Source organism: Nerophis ophidion, linkage group LG01 (assembly GCF_033978795.1).
Source record: "Nerophis ophidion isolate RoL-2023_Sa linkage group LG01, RoL_Noph_v1.0, whole genome shotgun sequence".
NCBI classification, from domain to species: Eukaryota; Metazoa; Chordata; class Actinopteri; order Syngnathiformes; family Syngnathidae; genus Nerophis; species Nerophis ophidion.
Window position 1 is genome coordinate 75,659,116 of NC_084611.1, and position 27,774 is coordinate 75,686,889.

The 27,774-nt window shown below is 37.8% G+C and overlaps 1 protein-coding gene across 2 annotated transcripts in view; it reads left to right on the forward strand.

The window, feature by feature from the left end:
- The window catches only part of evi5l (ecotropic viral integration site 5 like), a 92,816-nt gene that overhangs the window by 42,742 nt on the left and 22,300 nt on the right, over positions 1-27,774 (forward strand). The window contains exons 4-16 of one of the 2 annotated variants that reach the window (XM_061911493.1): positions 3,437-3,661; positions 10,248-10,322; positions 11,444-11,569; positions 11,657-11,800; positions 11,880-11,969; positions 15,563-15,660; positions 15,782-15,842; positions 16,104-16,157; positions 19,240-19,272; positions 21,570-21,710; positions 22,326-22,442; positions 25,058-25,198; positions 25,277-25,453. In XM_061911493.1, the coding sequence (XP_061767477.1) occupies positions 3,437-3,661; positions 10,248-10,322; positions 11,444-11,569; positions 11,657-11,800; positions 11,880-11,969; positions 15,563-15,660; positions 15,782-15,842; positions 16,104-16,157; positions 19,240-19,272; positions 21,570-21,710; positions 22,326-22,442; positions 25,058-25,198; positions 25,277-25,453 (1,482 nt within the window). The remainder of the gene's footprint in view (positions 1-3,436; positions 3,662-10,247; positions 10,323-11,443; positions 11,570-11,656; positions 11,801-11,879; positions 11,970-15,562; positions 15,661-15,781; positions 15,843-16,103; positions 16,158-19,239; positions 19,273-21,569; positions 21,711-22,325; positions 22,443-25,057; positions 25,199-25,276; positions 25,454-27,774) is intronic. The other variant, XM_061911498.1, reaches the window with a different exon arrangement.

The window sequence follows — 27,774 nt, forward strand, 5'->3', positions numbered from 1 at the left end:
CTTACAAAGGAGCCGAAGGGAATTGCTCTATTCTGCCTATAAAGTGCTTAAAAAAAACATCCAAACACCTCCGTTAAGGTTGTAACTACACGCTGTAAGCAGGGGCGTCACTAGACCTAATACTGTACTGGGGCACACCTGGGGCACAAATAATTCATGTGAGCGTGCAAAGCGCGCAAGCAAAAACATTTTTAGCACTTATTTATCATAAAAAATACATAAATAGTGCTTTAAACTATGAAATCCTATCAGATTATGTTGTATGAATCTCTGATTAACCACCTGAAATTAACTAATGCATTTGACCTACTTGTGCACTTTTTTACTCCAGACTTCTAAACTGCTACTGGTAAAAGCAAAAAGGAAGAGCAATCATTCTTTTTGAAGTGTTTATTACAGTAATCATCTGCAAATTTAACATCTACAAAAGTAAAACAAAAAATAAAGCACCCCTACATCTCTGGGTTCTTTTATATTACTTAATTTCCATTTATGGCAATGTGGCTAATCCAATTTCAGATACACAAAACTAAAATATACACAAAACAATAAAGCCACAGTAGTAGAATAAATTAACAACTGTTGTGTGTCTGTTCAGGGAATCATTTTCTGAGACGTAAACTGTAACGTCTCCTTTTCATTTTTGCAAAGTGGTCAATCACTCTGGACAGACATGGAAATATTACAGTAACTGTTATACAGTTGACCAGTGGTTCCCAACTGCTGGGTCGTGACATAAAAGTGGATTGTGTGTCATTTTCAGTCAGATGTGTGCATGAAAAAAAAAAGTTTAGGGAGAAAAAAATCAAATTGTGGCAACAAAACCAGATTATTTTAGCCTTTTTTCTCGTGACTATTAGTGAGTATTTTAGCAAAAGGCAAACCAACTAACAAGTTGGAGGAGGACTCAGGACAGACATGGAAATATATTTAAAAAAAATCTAAATGGGGCAACAAAACCCGATATTTTTAGCCATCTTTCTGAAAACAAATACAGAAATGTTACTATTTTTTCTGGAAACAAAACCAGATGCTTTAGCTGTAGCCATTTTTCTGGTGACAAAACAAGATTATTTTAGTCAAAGTCACACCGATTAACAAGACAACTCTACTGTGCTATTTTTCTGTGAAATAAACTTGAATGATTTAAAAATTGGCTCACGACTTGATGATATGGAAAAATGTTTTTCTTCCTGAGGATAAACCATTTGAGAAGCACTCAACTCACACATGCTGACTCCAAATCATCATTGATGCAGAACCAGCAGACAATAACCAACATTATGTTTCATGTTCATTGGAAATTCCCCCGACAGCTCGTACAGCAAATGAATGTTTGTCTTGATACAAAGAATAACGTTAGATAACTTAGCATCAACTTAAGACAATGATGTTGCCTAGCTAGCTAGGACTTCACTTACATCTCTCATTCCTCGCTTTTTCTTCATTGCTGCGGGCGAATAACTTTCTGATATCCATCTAGGAGTTACAGTTTGAGTCAAATCAAAATCAAAATAATGTAATTAACAAATTGTTGTTGGCTAACGTTACCTACCTCAGCAGTGATTCGCAGCCCCCCCCCCCCTCTCTTTTTCTCTCTCTCTCTCTCTCTCTCTCTCAAACGAAGTCTCGATCCACACGTGAATAAATTACCATATTAATTAGCCATGTGCTCATTGTTAGTGGAGTGAATACAGTAGCAAGCAATTACCATACTAAGTAGTATGTGCGCTGTTGTCTATGTTATGTAGACTTAAAACTCTGAAGTGTTTGTTTTTTTACTGGTGAAATTTTTACTGGGGCACTGCAGATCAACAGTGGGGCACGTGCCCCACTGAAATATGTCTGGCGACACCCCTGGCTGTAAGTATGTATGTAATGTAGTAACAGGCACATTTTAATAACATGTAATATTTACGTATTTTGATCATTTTAAGCATACAGCGGTATATTAATTTCACAAACGCATCACAATGATTGCATTTTCTGGATTTATGACTTTATGAGAGCCAACAAACAATAAAACATAACTTATTGTACAATGTCTGCTCTCCCTGAGATGCCGGCTATTGAGTAGTTCATATATTCTATTTAGATAAAGAATGACTCATAATCTTCACAAAGAAAAAAGGGCTTTAAAACCAAGCATCTTTTTGTGTCTTTGACATTCACGGGTCTAAATTAGATGCCAATGTTGACCTATATTGTCGGATTATGTTCTCATCCTTCTAGTATCAAGGTGAGGGGCATGATTTATGATCTAGAATCAATTTTCATGAGCTACGAGGCGAGGGCGCAGCTCACCAGCTGATGATGTCAATATAGCAACACAAGCTCATTAGCGCTCTGTGATCACGGCGCCCCTATAAAAAGATTGTATGCGTTAGCGCTTATAATAACAATATCCCTAACACATGGGTAATATTCAAGGCAAAAAATCAAACAAGAGTAATGTTGGTGGCTTTTGGATGGTTCTTTAGATGGTTTTATTGTTAGAATAAAGGACATCTTATTGAATCCATTGTAAGCAGACTTTTATTTACGAGTTAGAATGCATTTTAAGAAATACATACTTTCTTAATGAGTGTGAAAGATAGGCACTCTGCAGTTCCTTTTTAAGGCTTCACTCAATTTTGGTGAATGTTAAAGGTCCTGAGGACCCAAAAATGTCATCAAAGTGTTAAAAATAATATATATTTTTTTATTTTCAACGCTTAAATATCTGTAGATCAACTTCATATCTATCTGATGCCATTGTTTGATAGCCTTTTTTTTTTTTTTTAAGAAACCCCTTTTTTTTTATCGCAAAACCACAAAATTTGCAACATTTTTCCCAAAAATATTTTTCAAAATGCAATATTTGATGTGAAGTAATTGGGACCTTAAATCTGTTAATAATTCATAACATTTATTATGATTAAGTATTGTTTTAAGGCCCCAACTCACAAAAGTGTTAAAAATAAGTCATATATATTAATATGTATTATTTTTACTTTCAATGCTTAAGTCTCTAGATCAACTTCAATTTTGTCAATTATAAGTTATTTTTGGAGCAATGAGTTTTAAAGTAAAAAGATTAAAAATACCTGCATTGCAGCTTTGTGTAGTTTGTGTCAATATTGCAAAATGTTTTGTTACATTACACCAATTTGCCCTTTCGTTCCACTTCATGTGTTTTTTCAAAAGTGTTTTTTAAGATGACGCGGGCCGTTAAAAAAATCGCCCCGCACTTTGGACAGCACTCTCCTAAATAGTGTATGAGCGTACAAAAGTTGCCTAGTTGGTCTCTCTTGCCTCTCTGTGCACAAGAGAGAAAGCGTGGGAAGGCTAGATGGATTAGATTGTGCAGCTGTACCTAATGGAATGAATGTTCCTTGATGAAGACATACTGGTTTTATCTCTGGATAATATATATTTATATCTCTGTGTCCTCCAGGAGTTGATTAGGAAGGGCATTCCTCATCACTTCCGTGCCATCGTGTGGCAGCTGCTGGGCAACGCCACGGACATGCCAGTAAAGAATCAGTATTCAGAGTTGCTGAAGATGTCGTCCCCTTGCGAGAAGCTCATTCGTCGGGACATCGCACGCACCTACCCCGAGCACGAGTTCTTCAAAGGTCAGGATAGTCTGGGCCAGGAGGTCCTCTTTAACGTGATGAAGGTGAGGAGCGGTTCAGCATTTGGCAGTGTGATGCTTGACATTTATGAAGAGGTGGGACTGCTGTCCTTTTCTATTAACGTCTTTGTTTCCGCGTGTGTTTACATTCACAAGTTGGTAATGCGTTTTACTAGAAGACAGACACATGTATTCTGTTAGAATTTTAAAGTACTGTATATTGTTGCATATTAGATTGTCCTCTGCTTGGATGTAATGATATGAAAATCTCATACCACCATTATTATTATCATTAAATCATTATTGCATTATTGTTGAACATGTTAAAAAATTACTTATACACACTGAAATCTATTGACCAAGTAATTTTTAAATAATTCAAAATAAACAGACACACTGTTAGAAAAGCCACTATTTGGCATGTTTTGTTTCTTATGCTTCACTGATAGTGTTTGTCTTACTATTTTATCTATATTAATGGCTAAGATTGTATTGTTTAAATACTACTTTGTACTAGCACCTTTTGAAGATGTATTTAAATGTAAAGTGTGTAACAAACAAAATATATTATTAATATTGATTAGTGGCAGGCATTGTGGCGTCCTACTCTGTTCAGCGGTCCTGGAATGCATCGTAAAAACACCTCTGTCTCATGTCTGAGTATAAAACGATCACTGTGTTCCAAGAGAGCACAGTTTGTAGGTTCAATGTGCACAATCAATCATCGTATTTGCTCAGACAGTAATGTTTACTGTATATAGGTTTAGATTGGGGTATGTTGTTTCTTAATGGGATAATAGCCCTCGACTTTTAACTTTTTAACCTTTAAGGCAAGTGTTGCCTTAAAGGAGGGCTCATATTTTAGGGCACCAAGGCAAACATTTATTGATATGATTACTGACTGTTAGGTAAAGCAGTGTTGTGGTGTAAACCTAATATCATCATGTCAATTGTAATGTCTAATAAATAGACTGTAGATAAGCATTATTCTTATACTTATAGACAAATATATTTTTGTATTTTTTTGTATTCTTTAATACATCATTACACGATGCCTTTGTCTCTATTTTTTACATTTTGATAGAGAGTTTTTATTCATTTATTTAATCTAAGTTAAGTACATTTATATGTACATGTAGATGCTTTATCGGGACAGATCCATTAAGAGTTTGAGCAGAAATGTGTCTTATAGGAATTATACTAATTAATAAAACATGAACAGAATGCTGTGTTACACCTTAGTGACATAAAAAAAACACAATTAATGTAAAAAAAAAAAAAACCTGGTGTTTACTTTTTGATATTAAAATAAAACATAAAGCAGTTTGGTTAATGAAGAGGAAGTCCAATAAACAAGCTTAGTTCTTCAACGCCTCCCTAGTGCTTCAGTACAACAGTTTGGCCAACAAAAAAACCCGTAGTGATACCTCCCACATTCGATGAGATGACTAAACATTTGAGCTAGTATTGATGTTATTTGAACACTGATACAGTTTGCAGTTAAATAAAGGACGAGTGAACATCCATGTTAACAAAGTAAAGACTTAATAAACATTGCCTGCTGCAAAACATCAAATTGTTTTCTCCTTCGCTGTATACTTTTAGTGTGGGGACAAGTGTCTCCAATATTGTCCACACCTGTCTCCATCTAAACACAGCAGTGGGCTCTTAAAAGCACGGCGGGAAGCGAGGGGAAATTATGTTAAACCAAGCACTTTGCTTCATTTACTCCGAGGGGAAATCTCCGCAGCAAAGTCTGTGTCGTTAGTCCGCCATGATTATCAAGCCAAACACCGCTATTACGCATGCGCCTGACTTCGTGTTGCTGAAAATGCATTAATAAATGACGGCTTTTGGGTAATTAAAAAATTAAACGGTATGACTAACCGTCAGGGATTTTATCGCAAAATTATCATTATACCGTTTATTGTTATACCTCTCATCTATTAACGAGTAAAAAGTCAAGGGCAGTCATGGCATGTTCTTGCCGCAAATGTTGGTACATTTTTTGGGCATTTCAGCGAAAGACGAGGGCGGTCGCAGCACTTGCCGAAGTTGCCGCGGTTAAATTCAAGCCCTGGGGTAAGACTTTAATGTCCCTTGTTTTCTTTAATGTTAGCATTTAAACTAGCAAGCTGCCGCCAGTCAGTCCGTGAGTTTGTCCAAGTGCAGTTACCAATCAGTTTTTAAATACAAAATCTTTAAAAACGGTAATGCTAACGTTCGAGAGTTTTACTGCAGTTATCATTAATACTGTTTATTGTATACTGAGGCTTGTTATAAACTGCATACATTATTGCATGTATTATGTTTTAAATTTAGAGCCACACTTTTCTTTGCTACTGGTATAAGAGAAGATTTTTATTTTCAGCATCAAGTGTCTTTGTAGGCTTTCAAAACACCTTTGTAGCAATGCTGGCCTTTTAGGTGGCTGATAAGGTTTGATGTGTTGAAACTCAAGGTTTATTTCCCTCCTCAAGGAATGTTTGCAGTACATTTGGTGCAAATAGGACACTTAAAGTCCTACATTACCGATGCAATGTTTGTTTACAGTAGGGCTGCAACCATCTCTTAAATCGATTAATTTGATAAGGTTGATTCGGTGGCTTTGATTAATCATTAAATGGGTGTAGTTCCTAAAAATGTGTGCATTTATTCTGATTAACTTGTTGTTGTTGAAAGTGCAATTTCAATGTTGTGTATTTATTCATAGAAAAAAAATGAAGATTATGGCAAGCAGAATTTTTTTTTTCCCCACAGTTTACCCTAAAATACATATTAAGGCTGTAAAGTCGGATTATCCGATCACTCGATTAATGGATGTCAAAAAATCCATAGATTATTCGAATACTGAAATTATCAATAGCTTCAATCCTAGTTTACAGTGAGTTTTACGACAGGCCGTTTACAGCATTACACTTAAGAGCAAAGGAGCGTTTGATTTGCTCACTCGAACAACTTCGGGTGAAGTCGCCTCACTGAAAAAAAATGTTTTTTTGTTTTTTTAAGTTATTTAAGTTATTTTTAATGTTATCGTATTTATCGGTATGACATCATAATTCCTCATTTTGCCTGACAATTATAGGTCCAATACTTAGCTTGCACCCTTAGAAAATATACAGTATTGGGTAGTAGTAATATACTGAACATTATCAATAGGGGTGTCAAAAAAAATTACTTTTGGAATGAATGGCGATTATTTGTAGCAAATCTTAATCGATATAAAAAAAATCCAAAATAAATTTTTTTGTCTTTTTTTTGTGTTGGATACTTCTCTTGTTTGACTTCATTAAATGTTTGAGTAGAATTTTATTAAACAAACACGTTTTCTTTTAAGTAATATAGAAATGTATTTTGATCATATTAAGGGGGAACTGCACTTTTTTGGGGAATTTTGCCTATCGTTCACAATTATTATGAGACAAAACCATGGATTATTTTTTCAATGCATTCTAAAGAGTAAATAAATGCATCAAATATCCGCTTACGTTGGAGCCTACGGGTGCCCCTCAATTGTGCCTATAAAGCCTTTTAAAAAAAACATCCTAACATCTCCAATAACTTTAGGAATGAATCCCGATTCTTATTTGGAGCAATTCTTGATCGATTAAAAAAAAATCTAAAATCTATTTTCTTGTACTTTTTTTTTTTATCCGCTTAGGCAGATCATATTGTCAAGAAAGTGTTGGCCACTTCTCTTGTTGCCTTTTTTGTATTTGACTTCATTAAACGTTTGAGTAGAATTTTATTAAACAAAACCAGTTTTCTTTTAAGTAAAATAGAAATGTATCAACGCTGTTTATCTTTTATGGAGGAATGTAGTTGATGATAGAACTGACACCGAATGTTATTAAAAAAATATTCATTTTGAATTGAATAGTTTTGAATCGTTTCTGAATCGAATGTTTACCCCTAAGAATCGAATCAAATTCAATCGTGTGGTGTCCAAAGATTCACTGCCCTAATAATCAATAGTTTATAAATAGTATAATAATTTTGGCCCTAGAGCAAATGTGATTGAGGATTATATTACCTTACAAAATTATGTTATGAGCCAAATGTAAAGTCAGAGGGGTTTCTTTACCTGAGAAGGAAGCCGATAAAGACGGCTTGTCTTCTATTCAGGGTCTACTGATTTAATTATGCTTGCAAACAGGTGGTGCAAAGTTACTCCTTAAGTGAGTCAGCACTTTTTTCTGTGACTCGCACACGGCAGTGACCATCTTATACCTTTTAGGTTGTCTTATATTTGTGCCAATAAAATAGCTCGGTTGGTAGAGCGGCCGTGCCAGCAACTTGAGGGTTACAGGTTTGATTCCCGCTTCCGCCATCCTAGTCACTGCTGTTGTGTCCTTGGGCAAGACACTTTACCCACCTGCTCCCAGTGTCACCCACACTGGTTGAAATGTAACTTAGATATTGGGTTTCACTATGTAAAGCGCTTTGAGTCACTAGAGAAAAGCGCTATATAAATATCATTCACTTCACTTCACTAAAGTGTACAGTATTGTATTGTAGCTTATCATGTGGGTAGTTTGGTAAAAAAAAAACAAGTTAAAAAATAAAGTCCTCACCAGTCATGGAGGGACGTTTTCAAACACATCTTAATGCTGGTAAATGGAAATATGCAAAAAATGTCTCTTCTACTCTGGAAATTAAAAAAAAGTGAAAGATCTGATTGTTTCTTGCAGACTTAACATGTCAGCCAGTGTGACCTAAAATAAATATTGCCAATCATTCACAATTCTTATGTAAGAAAACACCACATATTTTATATATTTTTTGGATTGTAAATCATCATTAAAAGCTCGCAAAAGTCAGCTAACAATGGAGGTAATTGGATTTTATAAAATACTCTAAAAATAATCAAAAACTTTCATCAAAGTTGCATATACACGCTGTTAGTAGATATGTAATGTAGTAACAGGCTCATTCATTATAACGTAATATTTGCGTATTTTGATCATTTTAATGGGGAACTGCACTTTTTTGGAATTTCACAATCATTATGAGAGACAAGACCATGGATTTAAAAAAAATGCATTCTAAAGAGTAAATAAATGCGCTAAAAAGTCTGCTTACATTGGAGCTTATGGGAGCTGCTCAATTTAAAAACAAAACAAAACATCTTCAATAAAGTTTTATTAGACATGATGTAAGTATAAATGTAATGTAGTAACGGGCACACATAAGAAGCATAATTTATGATCTAGAATAAGGTTTGACGAGCAAGGAAACAAGGAAGCAGCTTATCAGTTCATCATGTCAACATTGTCACACAAGCTCGTGATGACGGTGCCGCTATGAATAGTTTGTCTTCGTTGGCATTTATATTAACAATATCACTAATACTTGGTTAATATTTAAGTCACGAAATGTAAATGGAATGTTGTTGGAGCTTTTTGGATGTTTTTTATTGTGTTTAATGGTTGATTTTACAAGTTAAAAAGCATTTTAAAAAAATTTCAAAAAACTTCTGTTGTCTTTTCTTTCATAAAAATTGTGAAACTCCAAAAAAATTGCAGTTCCCCTTTAAGCATTCAGCAGCAAATTAATTTCACAGACGCATTGTAACGTTCACTTTTTACTTTAACTCCCACTTGTAGCATACTTCATGACAACAAACAATGACTGCAAATGATGATCTAAAACCTTATATTTTTTAGGCTGAGCTACAAGTTTTCGAAGCTGTGTGCAAAACAGATCCAGCAAGTACTGCAGCAGTATTGTTAGGTGCTAAACAAGAAATACAAACTACAAAAATAATTAGACAATCACTTACTGTACAATGTCTGCTCTCATTTGGATGCCGACTGTCCATATCTACCCACTTAGGTAAAGAATTAATCATAATCCTCATGCAGGTAAAAAAAATATCGAAGTTGGTCAATTTCTTGGTTTATGGCCACATTCTACTAAACAAGTGAAAGCTATTATTTATAATTTAAATTTAACTTTCACCAAATCAGAGGGGATGCAGCCGCTCACCATGTTTATACAGCAGCATAACTTAAGTTAGTTACCTGTCTGTGATCAATGCGCTGCTAAAAGTAGTTCATCTGCGTTTGTGCTTATAGGCACTAGGCCACCTACTCAGTGGCCTAGTGGTTAGAGTGTCCGCCCTGAGATCGGAAGGTTGTGAATTCAAACCCAAACGCTATAAAAATGGGACCCACTACCTCCCTGCTTGGCACTCAGCATCAAGGGTTGGAATTGGGGGTTAAAACACCAGAAATGATTCCCGCGCACGGCCACTGCTCCCCTCACCTCCCAGGGGGTGAACGAGGGGATGGGTCAAATAAAGAGGACAATTTTCACCGCACCTAATGTGTGTGTGACAATCATTGGTACTTAATTAACTTAATAATAACAATGCCACTAACACTTGGTTTATATTCAGGTCACGACATGTAAACGGATTATTGTTGGTAGGTTTTGGCGTTTTGTTTTTTAGAGGTGCCTTATGGGCCTTCTATTTGCCGCATTTTACGAATGAGAATGCATAAAGAAAGTAAAACGTGTTTTCTGGTCATACATAGGCATTGTGAATGATGCAAAGTAAAAAAAAAAAAATACTAGTTCCTCTTTTTTAAAAATGTTGTTTTGTGAATGTCATTTGTCTGTTTTTTAGGCGTACTCCCTTGTGGATCGAGAGGTGGGCTACTGCCAAGGCAGCGCGTTTATTGTTGGTCTCCTACTCATGCAGGTAATGTCACTATGGCAATTAGTGTCACTCCATATAGCTGGTAATTACCATTAAAAACACAGGTACAGTGGATTATGGGAAAATATGCCTCACAATTGTAGTATGTATGTTTTATGATTTGTATCAACCTGGAACTAATTAATTCCCTTTATGGGGAAAAGACTAACATGTTTGAAATTAGAATAACTTGGAAGTCAACCAATGCCAGCTGGCATTTCCTCTGTATTTGTAGTACTTTTTTTGTAGTACATTATCTCACAAACGTGAGTACACCGTTATTGGACAATGACACTGATGCAATCTAAAGTAATCAGTGAACAGCTCGTATAACCGTGTTGATATACTGTCTCTTTAAAAATAAATTCAACAGACAGCCATTAATGTCTAAACCACTGGCAACAAAAGTGAATACACTCCTAAGTGAAAATGTCCACATTGGGCCGACCATTATTTTTGTCCTCATCCACTGCTCCACGACGACATCACAGCTGGTGGACGTTGGCGACCTCGTGTTACATCCACCAGCTCAATGATGTCGTCCTGAAGAAAAGAAAGGCAATCATTGAAGCCCTTGTTTTAGCCAAAGAGCACTGAGGCAGTGCTGGAAAATAATGGTAGCCACTTTTGATTGTGGATTGACAATCACAAAAAGTATTACAGTTGGCCCTCACTGTTAATTGGTTCCGCACATGACCGCGATAAATGAATTTTTGCAAATAGGAATCATTAATTATAAATATTTTTCATTGATAGAGTTTTAAAAAATACAATTTGTACCTTCTAAACAAAAGTTTCAATATCATGCAAGTTTTTTAGACATGAAATAACTCCTTTTAGTCACCTTGACACTGATCGGTTTGGGCTCATCTAGTGACCAATACTATTGCAGTATTGATATTTTTAGTTAGCCATTTTTATGCCTGAAAATAGATAATTCAAGACCAACAATTTATTTGAATATGCTCTTTTTTTTAATCCAAAAAATATTTGCTTTCTGGTAAAGCCTCAATGTTTGAAGCGCAATGCAGCGAAGGTCGACCGTACCTGTTTTTTTTTTTTTTAATAAAATGTATTTCTATTTATTTTTTTACTCATGGAACTGCTTCCTCGCCTTCTCTCAGATGCCTGAAGAGGAGGCGTTTTGCGTCTTTGTGCGTCTGATGCAAGAATACCGTCTTAGAGAGCTTTTCAAACCCAGTATGGCCGAATTGGGCCTCTGCATCTACCAGTTTGAGTATCTTCTGCAGGTAAATGGGAAGCCGGGTGGTGTTTCATCCACAAGGGGGCAGCAAAGTTACATCCTTGAAAAAATACTTGTTTTTTTTTTATCTCAGGAGCAACTTCCAGAGCTTAACGTCCATTTCCGGTCCCAGAGTTTTCATACATCCATGTATGCATCATCCTGGTTCCTCACCTTGTTCCTCACTTTCCTCCCTCTGCCTGTTGCCACACGTATATTTGACATTTTTATGTACGAGGTAGGAATATTTCAATATTTTAGAATGGATAGTGCTGAAGTTTTGCTATTGTCCCTTCAGCGATATGACCTTTCTGCAGGGCCTGGAGATCATCTTCCGTGTAGGCATGGCCATCCTGCAGTACAACCAGACGGACCTCATTCAGCTGGACATGGAGGGCATGTCGCAGGTAAGCAGCCACTGATGCACATTTTAAGTTGACGAACATGTTTTACTAGGGCTGTCCAATAATTGAAATATTCAATTACGATTTATTACATTTCGCCCCTAGTTAACTATTTATTAGTCGTGATTAATCACAGCGAGATGGAAGTTTTTGTTTTACAAAATTTGAGTATCAAACCAACACCAAGTAGTTACACTATTGGTCATACCAATGCTGCTACTAATATATACTTCAAATTGTCAACATCACTAAATGATTAACTTTTTTTAACACAATTATAATCTGGCAAATACACAGAATATCAATTTAATTTAATTTCCTGTTATTTAAATCAATGTGGTTTGCTCTTCGTCTGTGTTCTGGGACCTATTTACTGAGCTTGTAAACAAAAACAACAACAATTTTGATTCTAAAAAAGTACTGATCTAACCACTGTAGTAGTATTGACAATATACTGATACTATTGTTATCGTACTGTTAGTGTCAATATTTGTGTCGACCCGCCCAGCTTTGTTTGCAGTAAAGAATTCTAGCTTGCCGTTAGCATATCCTCCCACGGTGTCTAGTAAAGCATGTTTAGCTATTCCTCGTCCTCCAGTGATGATACATACACGAAACTTAGTTTATTTGCTGCCATGAAGGCGAAGACTACTGATTTAGAAGAGGTTTTGCATGCTGTAGTGCGTTGAGGACTCGTTTGTTCGCTTGTTGCTGTCAAATTTTGAGGGCAATGCTAAAATGTGCCATTGTCATGCATCTTCACAATATAATAGAGATGTAAAGGTATCAAATCTGGCTTCACGGTGGAAGAGGGGTTAGTGCGTCTGCCTCACAATACGAAGGTCCTGAGTAGTCCTGGGTTCAATCCCGGGCTCGGGATCTTTCTGTGTGGAGTTTGCATGTTCTCCCCGTGACTGCGTGGGTTCCCTCCAAAGACATGCACCTGGGGATAGTTTGATTGGCAACACTAAATTGGCCATAGTGTGTGAATGTGAGTGTGAGTGTTGTCTGTCTGTGTTGGCCCTGCGATGAGGTGGCGACTTGTCCAGGGTGTACCCCGCCTTCCGCCCGATTCTAGCTGAGATAGGCACCGGTGCCCCCCGCGATCCCAAAGGCAATAAGCGGTAGAAAATGGATGGATGGATGGAGGTATCAAATCTCACGGTATTGAGGAAATGGTCCGATATTGTGGTATATGTACAACACCCCCCCCCCCCCTTCCGTCCCTCGACCCCCACAACTTTGCTTAAAAATTTTGTGTGTAAAATGAATATTTAGGATGAACAAACTTGCTGTAATTGAACACAAACATAATGCTAAAATGGTTTAGTTGTACTACAAACATGTATATTAAGTACAAAGAATTGTGCAGGGACATCCACTGCTTCAAGCAAATATTAAAAAAAACTTAGTTTAAAGTGACAATGTAAGCATCCAATATAAAATAATAAAATAATAATAATCTTCTTTAGTGTTTTTCAACCTTTACCGTCTTACAGCAGTGTCCTCTACAGTAGACATTTTTTATATCAGTCTGGAATATGCTGTTTCTAAGAAAAGTTAACTTGTAATTTAACTTATAATAATGTACATTTTCTGCGATGAGGTGGCGACTTGTCCAGGGTGTACGCCGCCTTCCGCCAGATTGTAGCTGAGATAGGCCTCAGCACCCCCCGTGACCCTGAAGGGAATAAGCGGTAGAAAATGGATAGATGGATAATGTACATTTCTCTCAAACTGATGTTTGGTTTCGCTCGCTTCAAATATATTTTCTGGGTGATGGTTTTATGATGTGGGGAATTGTCTAGGATGCTGCCCTCCGGCCAAGCGCAGCTCGATAGAGAGACCAGCATTGGAAAATCAATGGATGGATTGAGGGTTCCTCAAGAATTTTTTCAGTTTACTTTTTATTTCCTGCTCTGTAAACATTTTTTTATGGGTGATTTCCCTTGGCGTGCTGCGGCGTCACGGGCTGAATCTGAGATAAAAGGGGTGCGCTTTTCTCCGCAGAATGCAGACTTTCTTACCTCTGCCAAAGAGTTTATGTTTTCACCGGGGTTTGCTTGTTAGCAACATAATTCTAAAAGATCTGAGGACATTTTGATGAAATGTCCAAAAACAACAATTTGCCAACGTACTCCACTTCCTGCTTACGGCGTTCCACGGCCCCATCTTGCCGGTCCCGCACTGAGCAGAAGATTTTGGGAGACTTAGTTTATTTTCAGACCCGGCCAACACTAAAGCGGCAGAAAAGAATTACGCACCAGGTTTTTGTTTGACACCATCACACGTCACAGCATTTTTGTGAAGACTTTATAACTGAAATACTGTGATAGTTACAAAACCGTTACACCCCTACAATAAAACAATAGTATCAAAAGCTCTATAATCGGCCAAACTTATATCATTTATATCGTATATATTCTTTATAGCGCAACCTTAGCTGCTAGCAACTAAGACGTGGCATTGGACAGTGGCATCTACTTATAGACAGTAGATAGAAATAACTTTGATCTTGTCGAGAGAAAGACCCGCCAGGGCTTTGAAGCTAATTTTCCATCCAATATAAACTTTTCTTTGTTCATTTATGCACGCCATCTGTTCACACTTGTGGCTGTACATCAGCTATAAAACCTCTGCTTTTCCCCCCACTACGGTATTGACTGACGGTCACACAGAACACATGAATGAAGATAAAAAATAGAATAGTTAAAGAAATGTTTCGTTAACTCGCATTAACCTTGACAGCCCTAATTATTAATTAACAAATACTACTATCATTGATTGTTACTATTTTTTACACGTTTAGCCTGCACACACATAAATGTATTATTATAAATTATTTTTAACATAAAAATGGCAAAAGTTGGTAGGATAAGAGATACTTAATGGGAATAAAGACAATATTACCCAAATGTTTTGACTTTTTGCATAATTAATAATACACAAAACAATAATTCTTAAAGGATTTTCTTTTACATAGAACTATAAAGTTAAGTTAAAGTCCCAACGATAGTCAAACACACACTCGGTGTGAAATTATCCTCTGCATTTGACACATACCCATGTTCACCCCCTGGGGGGTGAGGGAAGCAGTGAGCAGCAGCGGTGGCCTCGCTCGGGAATCATTTGGTGATTTAACCCCCAATTCTTACCCTTGATGCTCAGTGCCAAGCAGTGAGGCAATGAATGGTTGGAATTGGGGGTTGAACTAAACATGTGCAAAGCAGTAGTCAAAGCCGAACAGAACGTGTCGATCATATGGTTGGCTTTAAATACATTTTTTTGCAATTTCTGCAAAAATACTCGTTGAACAAATACACTTCAACTGAAAATACATTCAACGTTGGAATATTTTGGCTTGCATGTATTCAGACCTTATGGAAGTAGGTGATGCTGTGAATGAAGAGTCAAAGTATTGTTTGCGACAATAAGCAAAATAATATACATATTTTCTTTGCATCCTTACAGCAAAGCAGGCGCTATTGCAGCAACAGTGAATCTCCCATGTTCCTTGTAAAGTGTGCGGTGTGCATTAAACATGAGGGAGCATCTTTGCGGCATCACTAATCCCTCATGTCGCCCACGTCTTCCAGCATTTCCAGAAGGTGATCCCCCACCAGTTTGACAGCTGCCCAGACAAGCTGATCCTCAGGGCCTACCAGATCAAATACAACCCCAAGAGAATGAAAAAGTAAGGGGTCCTCATTACCTCCTAGCCTCTGGCATCAAAACACAGAGCCAAATTAATGTTGTTTATCATTTCATTTAAATATGGGATACAAAACCACTCAAACCTTATCTGTTTTCACCAGGCTTGAGAAAGAGTATACCACCATCAAGAATAAAGAAATGGAGGAACAAATTGAGATCAAGGTGTGTGTTTAAAGATAAGTAAACAAATGTGTGTAGACAAGACAATTGTTCAGCATTTAAACCTCTGGGAATAAAACAAGCGTAACTGGTGTTCTCCTATAATCAAAGTAGTTGAGATCAACAGCGCCTCTGCTGGTTACAACCAAGTAGTGCCCTCCATTTGATCCCAGTCGCTTCAGTACGCAATCAACAATGTGGCAATCAATTGATCGACTAATCGGGTATGCATACATCTCTGTAACTGTCTGCTCTTGTGTTCAGAGGCTGCGCACAGAAAATCGACTGCTGAAACAGAGGATTGAGACCCTAGAGAAGGTAAGAGACGAACCTGAGGGGGACACAGTAGCACATCTGTATTGCTATTAATACACTGGACCACATTACCTACGATATATACACTTTCCAGCCTCACAATACAATTCTAGTTGCACATCGTAGGGATCCACAAGTAGGGGTGTCCCGATCCAATATCCGCAAAAAAACAAGTTTAGGGTTAGCTTGAATCTAAAATCTCCGATAGTAGTCCTGCAGCGTGTTTACTTGTGCAAAGGTAGATAGCCAGATAACATCTAAATGGCGTCCAATAACCACTCAAGGTTGGTCTTTCCTTCAATTTTAGTGAAATGATTTACAAAAGGTAAACATGGTACACTATAGGCCAGTGGTTCTCAAATGGGGGTACGCGTACCCCTGCGGGTACTTGAAGGTATGCCAAGGGGTACGTAAGATTTTTTGAAAATATTCTAAAAATAGCAACAATTAAAAAATCCTTTATAAATATATTTATTGAATAATACTTAAACAAAATACGAATGTAAGTTCATAAACTGAGAAAAGAAATGCAACAATGCAATATTCAGTGTTGACAGCTAGATTTTTTCTAGACATGTTCCATAAATATTGATGTTAAAGCTTTCTTTTTTTGTGAAGAAATGTTTAGAATTAAGTTTATGAATCAGATGGATCTCTATTACAATCCCCAAAAAGGGCACTTTAAGTTGATGATTACTTATGTGTAGAAATATGTATTTATAATTGAATCACTTGTTTATTTTTCAACAAGTTTTTAGTTATTGTTGTATCTTTTTTCCAAATAGTTCAAGAAAGACCACTAAAATTGAGCAATATTTTGCACTGTTGTACAATTTAATAAATCAGAAACTGATGACATAGTGCTGTATTTTACTTTTTTATCTTTTTTTTTTTTTCAACCAAAAATGCTTTGCTCTGATTAGGGAGTACTTGAATTAAAAAAATGTTCACAGGGGGTACATCACTGAAAAAAGGTTGAGAACCACTGCTTTAGGCTACTAAGAGCTAGCAGCTACACGGCAGCTTAGCACACAAGCTAGTCTTATGTAACTGAACAATATCGCAGTCTAAAACAGCACGTGTCAATATAATTAAGTTTAAAATCATTATAGTTACATATTACCAGAGTCTCCAAGGCAGTCGCGTATTAGAAAGTATCCAGTGTCTGCATCATTCAACTCACTGCTTCATGACTCATGAGCGTAGTAATTTAATGAATTATTGTAACCAATAGCTGTCGCAAAAAAAAGAAACAACCACATTAAATTCAGCAAAAGTCGATCATAAGGTGGATGACGTTCATACCTACCATTGTTTTTGGAGTCATTTCACTTGATAAGGAGTTTTGCAACATTTCACACTACAAAATATTAAAACAATGTACCTTTGATTCGTGCCGATATATATCTGGTTAAAAGTGGCTTGGGCTCCACGCTAAGTTCCAGGCTAAACTGGGACCCAAAGTAGAATTTTATTTAGGGCCTCCTCCTCCCATTACAGCATATTTTCTGCTTTGTATACACAATTTTTTTGTTTAATTCGATGCATGTTTTGTATTATACCAATTTAATGGGGTTTGATTGATTGATTGAAAGTTTTATTAGTAGATTGCACAGTACAGTACATATTCCGTACAATTGACCACTAAATGGTAACACCTGAATATCAATCAATCAATCAATCAATCAATGTTTATTTATATAGCCCTAAATCACAAGTACCTCAAAGGGCTGAACAAACCACAACGACATCCTCGGTAGGGACCACATAAGGGCAAGGAAAAATTCACATATGTGGGCGACCCCCCCCAGGGGACCGAAAGCAATGGATGTCGAGCAGATCTAACATGATATTGTGAAAGCCCAATCCGTAGTGGATCTAACGTAACCGTGAGAATCAAGTCCAAAGTTGATCCAATATAGTAGCAAGAGTCCCATCCAAAGTGGAGCCAGCAGGGAACCATCCCAAGCGGAGGCGGATCAGCAGCGCAGAGATGTCCCCAACCGATGCATAGGCGAGCGGTTCATCTTGGGTCTCGACTCTGGACGAGCGGTCCATCCTGGGTCCCGACTCTGGACAGCCAGTACTTCAAATAAGTTTTAAGATGACACTTAAATTATTCTACTGAGGTAGCATCTCGAACTGTTACCGGGAGGGCATTCCAGAGTACTGGAGCCCGAACAGAAAACGCTCTATAGCCCGCAGACTTTTTTTGGGCTCTGGGAATCACTAATAAGCCGGAGTGCTGGGAACACAGATTAATTGCCGGGACATACGGTACAATACAATCGGTTTTTCAACTTGTTTAAGTCGGGGTCCACGTTAATCAATTCATGGTAATACATTGTTCAATATTTTGTGGGTGCGAAATGCAAATTTAACATATATAAGACATTTATTTTATCAACGACCCTAAATCAACTGTGACCTGGATTGAGACCTAGTACATCTACCTTCCAAATTGGGGACTAATCCTATGCATCACGGAAGCCAATGAGACCATGTGAGGAAATTTGCCATCATATTCCTGTCAGTGACAAAGCAGGGAGCAGCAAGGAATACCGTTGCAGTAAACATTTTTAATATGAAGTGCCCTGTCATTCATTAATTGACATATTATATGGGCTTCTTCACTGGGTCCTACGCTAGGCGTCTGTCCTGACAATAGGACAGGGCAACCCAGGGTTTCGGGCAATACTCACGGCTTCAACATCGGTATCGGAAGTGAAACGTATCAGGACACCCCTATATGTAACAATACTCTGACGGGTGTTGCTAATTTTTTTGCACCTTTTGTGTTGATAAATTGTGCTTTGTAGTTCTACACATACACAGCCGAGATTTTATGAGTATTATATTGATGTATTTTTGTTTTTCCACCTATTTTCTGAGTGATCTCTCACTGCTGCCTTTTCTTCTTTGCCTTTGTTGTTTCTCTACATATATGTTTCAATGGAATCGCTTCATCCTTCCTTTTTCCTCTTTTGGCTTTCGTTGTGGTCTTGTCTATTCCCGGGATCCCGTTGCTCTTTTTCATCTGTGTTCTCTTGTCAACCCCTTGTCCCGACCCTTCATTGCGCTGTAGGAGAGTGCTGCTCTGGCAGACAGACTCATACAGGTAAAGTACCTTCCTGGTAAACCACCTTCCTGCTGACCGCACTGTCCTCTATCTACCAACACCGTTTTTCACTTCCTCTTGTCTGCTGTTCCATATTAAACCTTTTCTTCAACGTGCATGATCAAAATACATGTTACGTTGAGCACAGGTGCATGCGTTGTCTATCCACGGTTAACTGTCCAATAGGAGATCCTGCATGTGGCATGTTATTACTTCAAAACTGGCAATAAAGTGCCCTAAGTAATAGTCATTGTGTTATTGTAATAATGTTTTACAATAATAATAGTAATTGTTTGCTTTCTTTTGAAGAGACTGCCACTTCTTTCTAGAACTTATTAATGTTTCTTATTGTACAAATTCTAGGGTTTTTATCCCTTCAAACATCCTAAATAAATTCAAAATTCAGCACAATCTGTTCAGCAAGGCCAAGCAAATTTTGAGGCTATTTTCCCAATGCAAATGATGAAACTGTTGCCTTTGGGAATTTTATGTTAACTGTAGTTAATATACCATCCATCCATCCATTTTCTACCGCTTATTCCCTTTTTTGGGGTGGCAGGGGGCGCTGGCGCCTATCACAGCTACAATCGGGCGGAAGGCGGGGTACACCCTGGACAAGTCGCCACCTCATCGCAGGGCCAACACAGATAGACAGACAACATTCACACACTAGGGCCAATTTAGCGTTGCCAATCAACCTATCCCCAGGTGCATGTGTTTGGAATTGGGAGGAAGCCGGAGTACCCGGAGGGAACCCACGCATTCACGGGGGAGAACATGCAAACTCCACACAGAAAGATCTCGAGCCTGGATTTGAACCCAGGACTGCAGGACCTTCATATTGTGAGGCAGACGCACTAACCCCTCTGCCACCGTGAAGCCTAGTTAATATACCATGCAAGTTAAAATGAAATCCAGCAAAGTGATGTATAACTAAACGTGCTACTCTCAAACCGTAAACACCAGCAAGTCAGCGGCTAGTGCTTGCAGCTAAGGTTAGCGGTCTCAAATTTCGGTAGGGAGTTGTTGTTTTTTTTTTTGTTTGTTTTTTAAATTGCATTAAGTTTTGATTGCAACTTTGTTGAATAAGTATATAAAAAAAAAGTATACACACCTTCTTTTAAGTTCTCATTCAACCCCAAGGACTTCTATTATAACTACAATTTTTTTACAGTGTGTAATCTGGTATGTTGCTTTTTCCATGAAAACCAAATTAATCTCCAAATAGTATTGTTTTGGTGTAACTGCACCCTTTAACAACTAGATGGCGCCAAAACCATGTTGCATAATTATCAGTGCTTTGATGTGAAGTGAAGTGAATTATATTTATATAGCGCTTTTTCTCTAGTGACTCAAAGCGCTTTACCTAGTTAAACCCAATATCAAATTTTTACATTCAAACCAGTGTGGGTGGCACTGGGTAAAGTGTCTTGCCCAAGGACACAACGGCAGTGACTAGGATGGCGGAAGCGGGGTTTGAACCTGCAACCCTCAAGTTGCTGGCACGGCCACTCTACTAACCGAGCTATACCGCCCCAATGGTCATCGTAAATAAGTTATACTGCCAATACACCGCCGAATTGCAATGAACATTATGTCGGGAATTTATATATGAAATGGCTGTATATATATGTATATATATATATATATATATATATATATATATATATATATATATATATATCCATTCATCCTCTACTGCTCATTCCCTCAGCTACAATTGGGCGGAGGGCGGAGAACACCCTGTTATTTCCCCTTGTATCTTAGTAGGCACAGTAAAAAAAAAATATTTTTGTTTACTTGTCTACCGTATGAAAATCAGTGTTGTCATGAATTATTGACCTATTCAAAGCTGTCATTACACAACCTCAATTATTCCATATATGTTTCAGTATATTGCATGTTTTGCATTTTCCCATTATTAAATGTTTTATTTTTATTTTGGACAGAAAGGCCATACAATATGAAATTAAGTTATGACACACTTTTATGGGTGTGTAGTCTGTAGTCAATCTTAATCTTGCCCAAGGGTTAAGGAAAGTGCTTTGTTTATAGGTGATAAACCAAGTAGTTTCTAGTGTGTCATCTTGTAATGAAACACTGTAAAAAAAAATAAAAAATAAAATACCACTGGCCAATAAAAATCAAGCTGCCTGGTCCACACTTTTTTAAACATACTACTAAATTTCCCATAAGCATGATGTGTCTTTACTTATACATTGTAACACTGTAGTTTGTATGCTATAATGTCAGACTTCCCTGCTTACTCTCATCCTGCTCTTGGCCTCCTATTCCAGGGTCAGGTGACCAGGGCACAGGAAGCGGAGGAAAACTACGTGATCAAGCGCGAACTGGCGGTGGTGAGGCAACAGTGCAACACAGCCAGCGAGAACCTGGAGAAGGCGCAGGACACCATTAGAGATCTACAGCAACAGAAGGTGAACAGAATTTTAATTTGGTGCTGCAAAAAAATACCACGTTTAACACCTCCTTTCATGCATCAGCACTCTTGGAACAAACCCACATGGGTCTTTATGGTGTCACTGATGTCATCCAGTTTGGATAATTGTCCATTATGCACACTGTGGCCATATCTGTCAATGTTTGTATTTGGAAATAAGAGAAATTATTTTGTGTGCAAGTACAAGATACTGACATAAATACACAACTGCTTTATGTCACAATCCCTTTGGGAACATAACGTAAATGGAAATATTGTGATTTACCTGGCTATTCGGGCTCATTATGTTGCAACATTACTGCTCATTTCCAGTTCTCGGTTGTATTGAAATATGTCAGCATCCTGTCATCTATTCCTCCATCCATTTTCTACAGCTTGTCCCTTTTTGGGGTCGCGGGAGGTGCTGGAGCCTATCATATCGCACGTTAAATATATATTAGTGGCTGTTCTACTGCCATATGCGGCTTAATTCTGATGTGAACACAGAGTAGTCAGATGGGATTGAAGTAATTTCTTAGCCTTAACTGACGTGTTGATTTTAATATTATTGATGATGTCAATGTCTCAAAGAGTGTTTCTCTGTTTGTTTTAGTACACAGAGCAGTTTGTAAGCGGTCTGCAGACGCAACTGGAGCAGTCCAAGCTGCGTGAGGCTGAGCTGCTTGGAGCGCTTAAGGAAATGCAAGACAAGGTGCTAGATCTTGAAAAGGTGAGCTTGCCAAGTCTAAACTACACGTCTGAATTCAGCTACCACAGTTTGAAAGGTGTAATTTTAGTATAATATTTAATTGTTTGGCACAAAACTGGAATCAGTCATGTTTAAATGGGGGTGGGAACTGTTTTGTAGAGTAATGATCAAAATATTTAACTATAGCAGAAGTCATTATAGAGATACTACAAATTAATTATTACCGTATTTCCTTGAATTGCCGCCGGGGCGCTAATTAATTTAAAACCTCTTCTCACTCCTGCGCTTACCAAAGGCATGCGGTAAAAGTAAGCATCCGCTAATTATTTCAAAACCTCTTCTCACTCCGGCACTTACCAAAGGCATGCAGTAAAAATTTGAGTGTGATGTAAGCTTGGACCTTAAATCCTACTGAACAGCTCTTAGTCTTCTTCCCTTTATGCAATTTCAAATTACTGGTATTGAAATTAGCCTCCTCCATTTTGAAAATGATGACAGGGGAAGTGTTACTCGTGACGTCACGAGTTTGACCAGGCGGTAATACTAAGCATGCGCTAATTATTTTGCGAAGCGAGTTTGACCCGGCAGTAATTCAAGGCAGGCGCATACTATATGCCCTGTGGCAATTCAAGGAAATGCGGTAATTTGATTTCGTAAACTGCATCTTAAAAATAGTTTTGTCTCAAAACAAGTTTGAGACAATACTGATCACAGCTGTAACCCGATTTTAGAACAATTTAACGGCATGACAAAATGGTAAAAAATAGATACAGTAATTTAAGGAATAAAACTTGTACATTGAATAAATATACTGAATTAAACATGTTTTAACTGACGGCGTGGTGCGGTTGGGAGAGCGGCCGTGCCAGCAACCTGAGGGTTCCTGGTTCAATCCCTAGCTTCTACCAACCTAGTCACGTCCGTTGTGTCCTTGAGCAAGACACTTCACCCTTGCTCCTGATAGGTCGTGGTTAGCACCTTGCATGGCAGCTCCCGCCATCAGTGTGTCAATGTGTGTGTGAATGGGTGAATGTGGAAATAATGTCAAAACCGCTTCGAATATCTTGGAGGTAGAAAAGCGCTATACAAGTATAACCCATTTACATTTATTTTTTGTGTAAATAATATGTTTATACTTATGTTTTTATAATCTTAGAAACAAATGTGAGGTGCTCCATTAGCCTGATTCTAGTTTTAGCTTTTTAAGTTAGCACATTGTGACAGAGGGCAGATGACTATTTTGTTCGTAGTTAACTTAAAATTAATTGCGATTAATCGCAGATCAATATAATTTTTAACCATTAATAAGTGTACCTGTTACAGATAAATTAGTTTCCTTTAATGAAATGTTTTTAAACATTTTAGTTTTTTAAACCGCTCAATACAAAATGGTCATAAACATGCTTTTAATGACAATAGAAAAGTTTACCTGCAGTGTGTTGGTTTCTTGACAGATTTTCTATTTTGTAAGAATACAGAATTTGTATTCCTGCTGTAGGAATACTTGCATTCAGAGGAGGAGCTACACCATGTTTAGGTAGCGGTTTCGTTCATTGTTAACACAAAATGTGCATTGTTACAATCATTGATTGTCAAAGATGTTTGGTAATGTGATATTTCTAACTGAAAACATGCTTCTGATATTCTGTACATTACGGGTTGTACAAGTTAATGGTCTTCATATTGCTGCATGACAATATTTTAACCTTGATTTATACATAAATTGTAATATTCAGCCTGTTAAACATTCTGTAATTGAGGACTATCAACCAGAGCATGTTATTAAAGAATGTACACTTTATTTCCTCCTGACAAGAACAAGTATGTGAATATATTTCTCATTTGATGTAATTGCTTTTAGAATAGGTAGAAATATCACAGATTACATTACAAAACCTTTTTGACAAACCATAATCGTAAAGTAAGACATTTTTCATTTTGCTTATTGTAGTAAGACCGGATGTGATGCGTATCGCTTTTATTGAGAACTTGCAAGTGTGTGATTTGTTTGAGAAGAGATGTCTTGACACGTTTTGATGACGTGAAGGTTTCCAAAATAGAAGTAACTCTAGACTTCCTGCATACCATCTTTCCTTTCTGCGGAGTTTTTACAAGAGCAGTTACAGTAACTATCTACATGTTATCAATGCACTAAACTGAAATCCAAACACAGAGGTGAAGCTCCACCTCTCTGAAAGCAAACCCTCCAACAGACATTTGCTGCAGTCCCGACGATCGTGGATGAAAATAGTTTTGTCTTGCCGGGAGAATGACTTGCCATAGCTTTAGATCTGGACTTTCCATAATGTACCCTTCTGCTGTCTATATGTGCCTGCTATTTGTTCTACTTGTGGCTCAACAGTAACTGTGAATCCAGGTACATTTTTTCCAGGTTACAGAATGCACGGAGGGTCAGACAGGACGCGTGCACATTAATCACACGTCAAAAAAATTATCACTGTTGAAGGAAATTATAGTTAACACGTTAATGTCGTGTTAACTTTGACAGCCCTAGTTTTAGTGAACGTTAGCCATATAGCTAAGCTTTGGGTTTTTTTGCGGCCCAATAAAGCTGTAAGCATGCTGCCGATACATTGTGCTGTTTATTTTAAAATGTTTTTCATATCCCAATCCAGAGGAGCAGCTGTTTACCTGATGAAAACAACATGGCAGCTATGCAGGAAGAGATGAAACAGATGAAACTGCGGGAGCTGGAGACGCTGCGCGCATTTAGAGAGATGCAGGACTCTGTCACCGAGCTCAATCAGCGCTGGCAGGTAACACACACGCTCACTCACGCCTCATATGATCCACACTTTTGCAGCACAGGGGAATGTACGAACTTGTCTTTGCAGCATCACATGTCCCGCGGTGGCGGCACTGGAGGCGGCGGCAGCCACTGGAAGGAATCCCCGAAAAAGAACGCCATGAATGAGCTGCAAGACAAGCTGATGACCATCCGACTGAGGGAGGCACAAGCCCAGGCTGAGCTCCGAGAGGTCAAATTGAAAGCTGTTCAACTGGAGAGCCAGGTCAGACATACTGCAGAATTGCAAAGTGTACTTTTATAATGCAGATAGTGCAGCTTTATATGCAATTATGTTTAAATTCGTAATTGTAAACACTTTAAACCTAAAAAAAAAATCAAAATAGGTTAGTCGTCCCACGCTCCGTCACGTTTAGAAATTTGTAAATTCACGTATTTTAGAAATAAAGGCATTATAAAGCATTAAATTGGCTAAATGAAGAAAAAAATATCACCGTAGTATCGACGACTAGATGAGACCAAATCAATCAGAGTACAATGTTCAGTAACGGAGCCACTGACTGGCTCATCCTCAGGCAGCATTACTATACTGCAGGCCCATTAAACTGGCGGCCTGCGGACCACATCTGGCTCGCCAAAGCTTTTAATTTAGCCCACCGAACATCACCGAAATAGGGTTGATGCAACCATTCAAACTAGGGTTGCTCATGCATGCAGTACTCCCGCTGCCCTGCATTGAGAAACAGAGTAGCATATGTGTCTCAATGAAGGAGCAAAGGGCGAGTAGAAGGAGATGGCTCTATCAACCCTGAAAAACATGGAGAGAATAAAAAAACTTTTAACAGCGACTGGACAACAAAGTATGAATGTATTGAAATTGCTGACTTAGTTATGTCTTTTGTATTCATGGTCGTGTAGTTTTTGGCTGTTTAACTCTGCCGATCAAAACTGGTTGAATACAAGTAGCGCTGAATTTACTTTAATTGTGTTAAACATGTGTGCAATGTTTGCGCGTGTATTAACACAAAACCTATTTTATCCATGTAACATACACAGTCGACATTGTACATGTAAAATGCACAATGGACGTTATAATTTTGTAATGCCTATTTTCATTATTACTAACCTAAGTAAAGGACTAGGTATAAAGAAATAAAATTGAGGAATAAGCACAAGCTAGCTGACAGACCTTTTAAGCGTCAGACAGATTGATCCAGACAAGCAGTACATCCCAGCAGGTAAGCTTCATCACAAAACTTCGTCAAACCTTTGTAAGTAGATATTCTGCATAAAAATATGAAGTTTGTTTTGTATTAAAATTGCTGACTTTGTGATGTCTTTTGTATTTGTAGTCCTGTTGTTTTTTTGTCTGAGAGTATAGCTCTGCCGATCAAATCTTGTCTCCCTAAATTTGGACAACAATGTTGCACGTTATGGTTAATTGTGATAAGTCGCAAACGAACATTGATAAACGAAGGAACTGTTAATATCTGAAAACAGGGTCAGAATTAAGTTATGTACCGTATTTTCTGGAGTATAAGTTGCTCCAGAGTATAAGTCGCACCTGCCGAAAATGCATGATAAAGAAGGAAAAAAACATATATAAGTCGCACTGGAGTATAAGTCACATTTTTGGGGAAATTTTATTTGATAAAGCCCAACACCAAGAATAGACATTTGAAAGGCAATTTAGAATAAATAAAGAATAGTGAACAACAGGCTGAATAAGTGTATGTTATATGACGCATAAATAACCAACTGAGAAGGTGTCTGGTATGTTAACGTAACATATTATGGTAAGAGTCATTCAAATAACTATAACACATAGAACATGCTATACGTTTACCAAACAATCTTTCACTCCTAATTGCTAAATCTGATGGAATCTTATACGTCTAGTCTCTTATGTGAATGAGCTATTAAGCTATTATTTGATATTTTACGGCAATGTGTTAATAATTTCACACATAAATCGCTCCCGAGTATAAGTCGCGCCCCCGACCAAATTCTGAAAAAAACTGCGACTTATAGTCCGGAAAATACGGTACTTATAGCGTACATATAAAACTTGGATTTTTAGAGTGTTTTATAGTCGGAATTGAGCGACTCCCATTGGCTCCATTGTGGGCTGACTTTTGCTAACGTTTATTTACAAGTTAGACTGCATTAAAAATGAACATGTGTTCTTGTCTTGCATAAAGATTGTAAAATGATAAATACTATTCCAAAAAAAGTGCAGTTCCCCTTTGATGGCCAGCCCGCTACAATGATTAAGAATCCCTTCTTTGTGGTCAGCAGTAGAGAGTGGGGAGAAGGAAGTGTCGCAAACGCTGTGGATACTGCCTGCATTTTTCAAACCACATATCGTTTTTTGGACGTACAGTGTATTGAACTAACTAGAAAAATGTTTTAAAACGTGGCAAAAGTCACTTAAAAGCACACAAAGTAGCACAGTCGCTAACAGCAACACTCCGCTCTTCTGACTGAACAAGCAGATATCGATCAGCCCGTGCATAATCGCTGTGCTGCAGGCCCACAATGGTGGCGCTGCAATACACGCAATGGGAAGATGGAGCGTTCGCACAA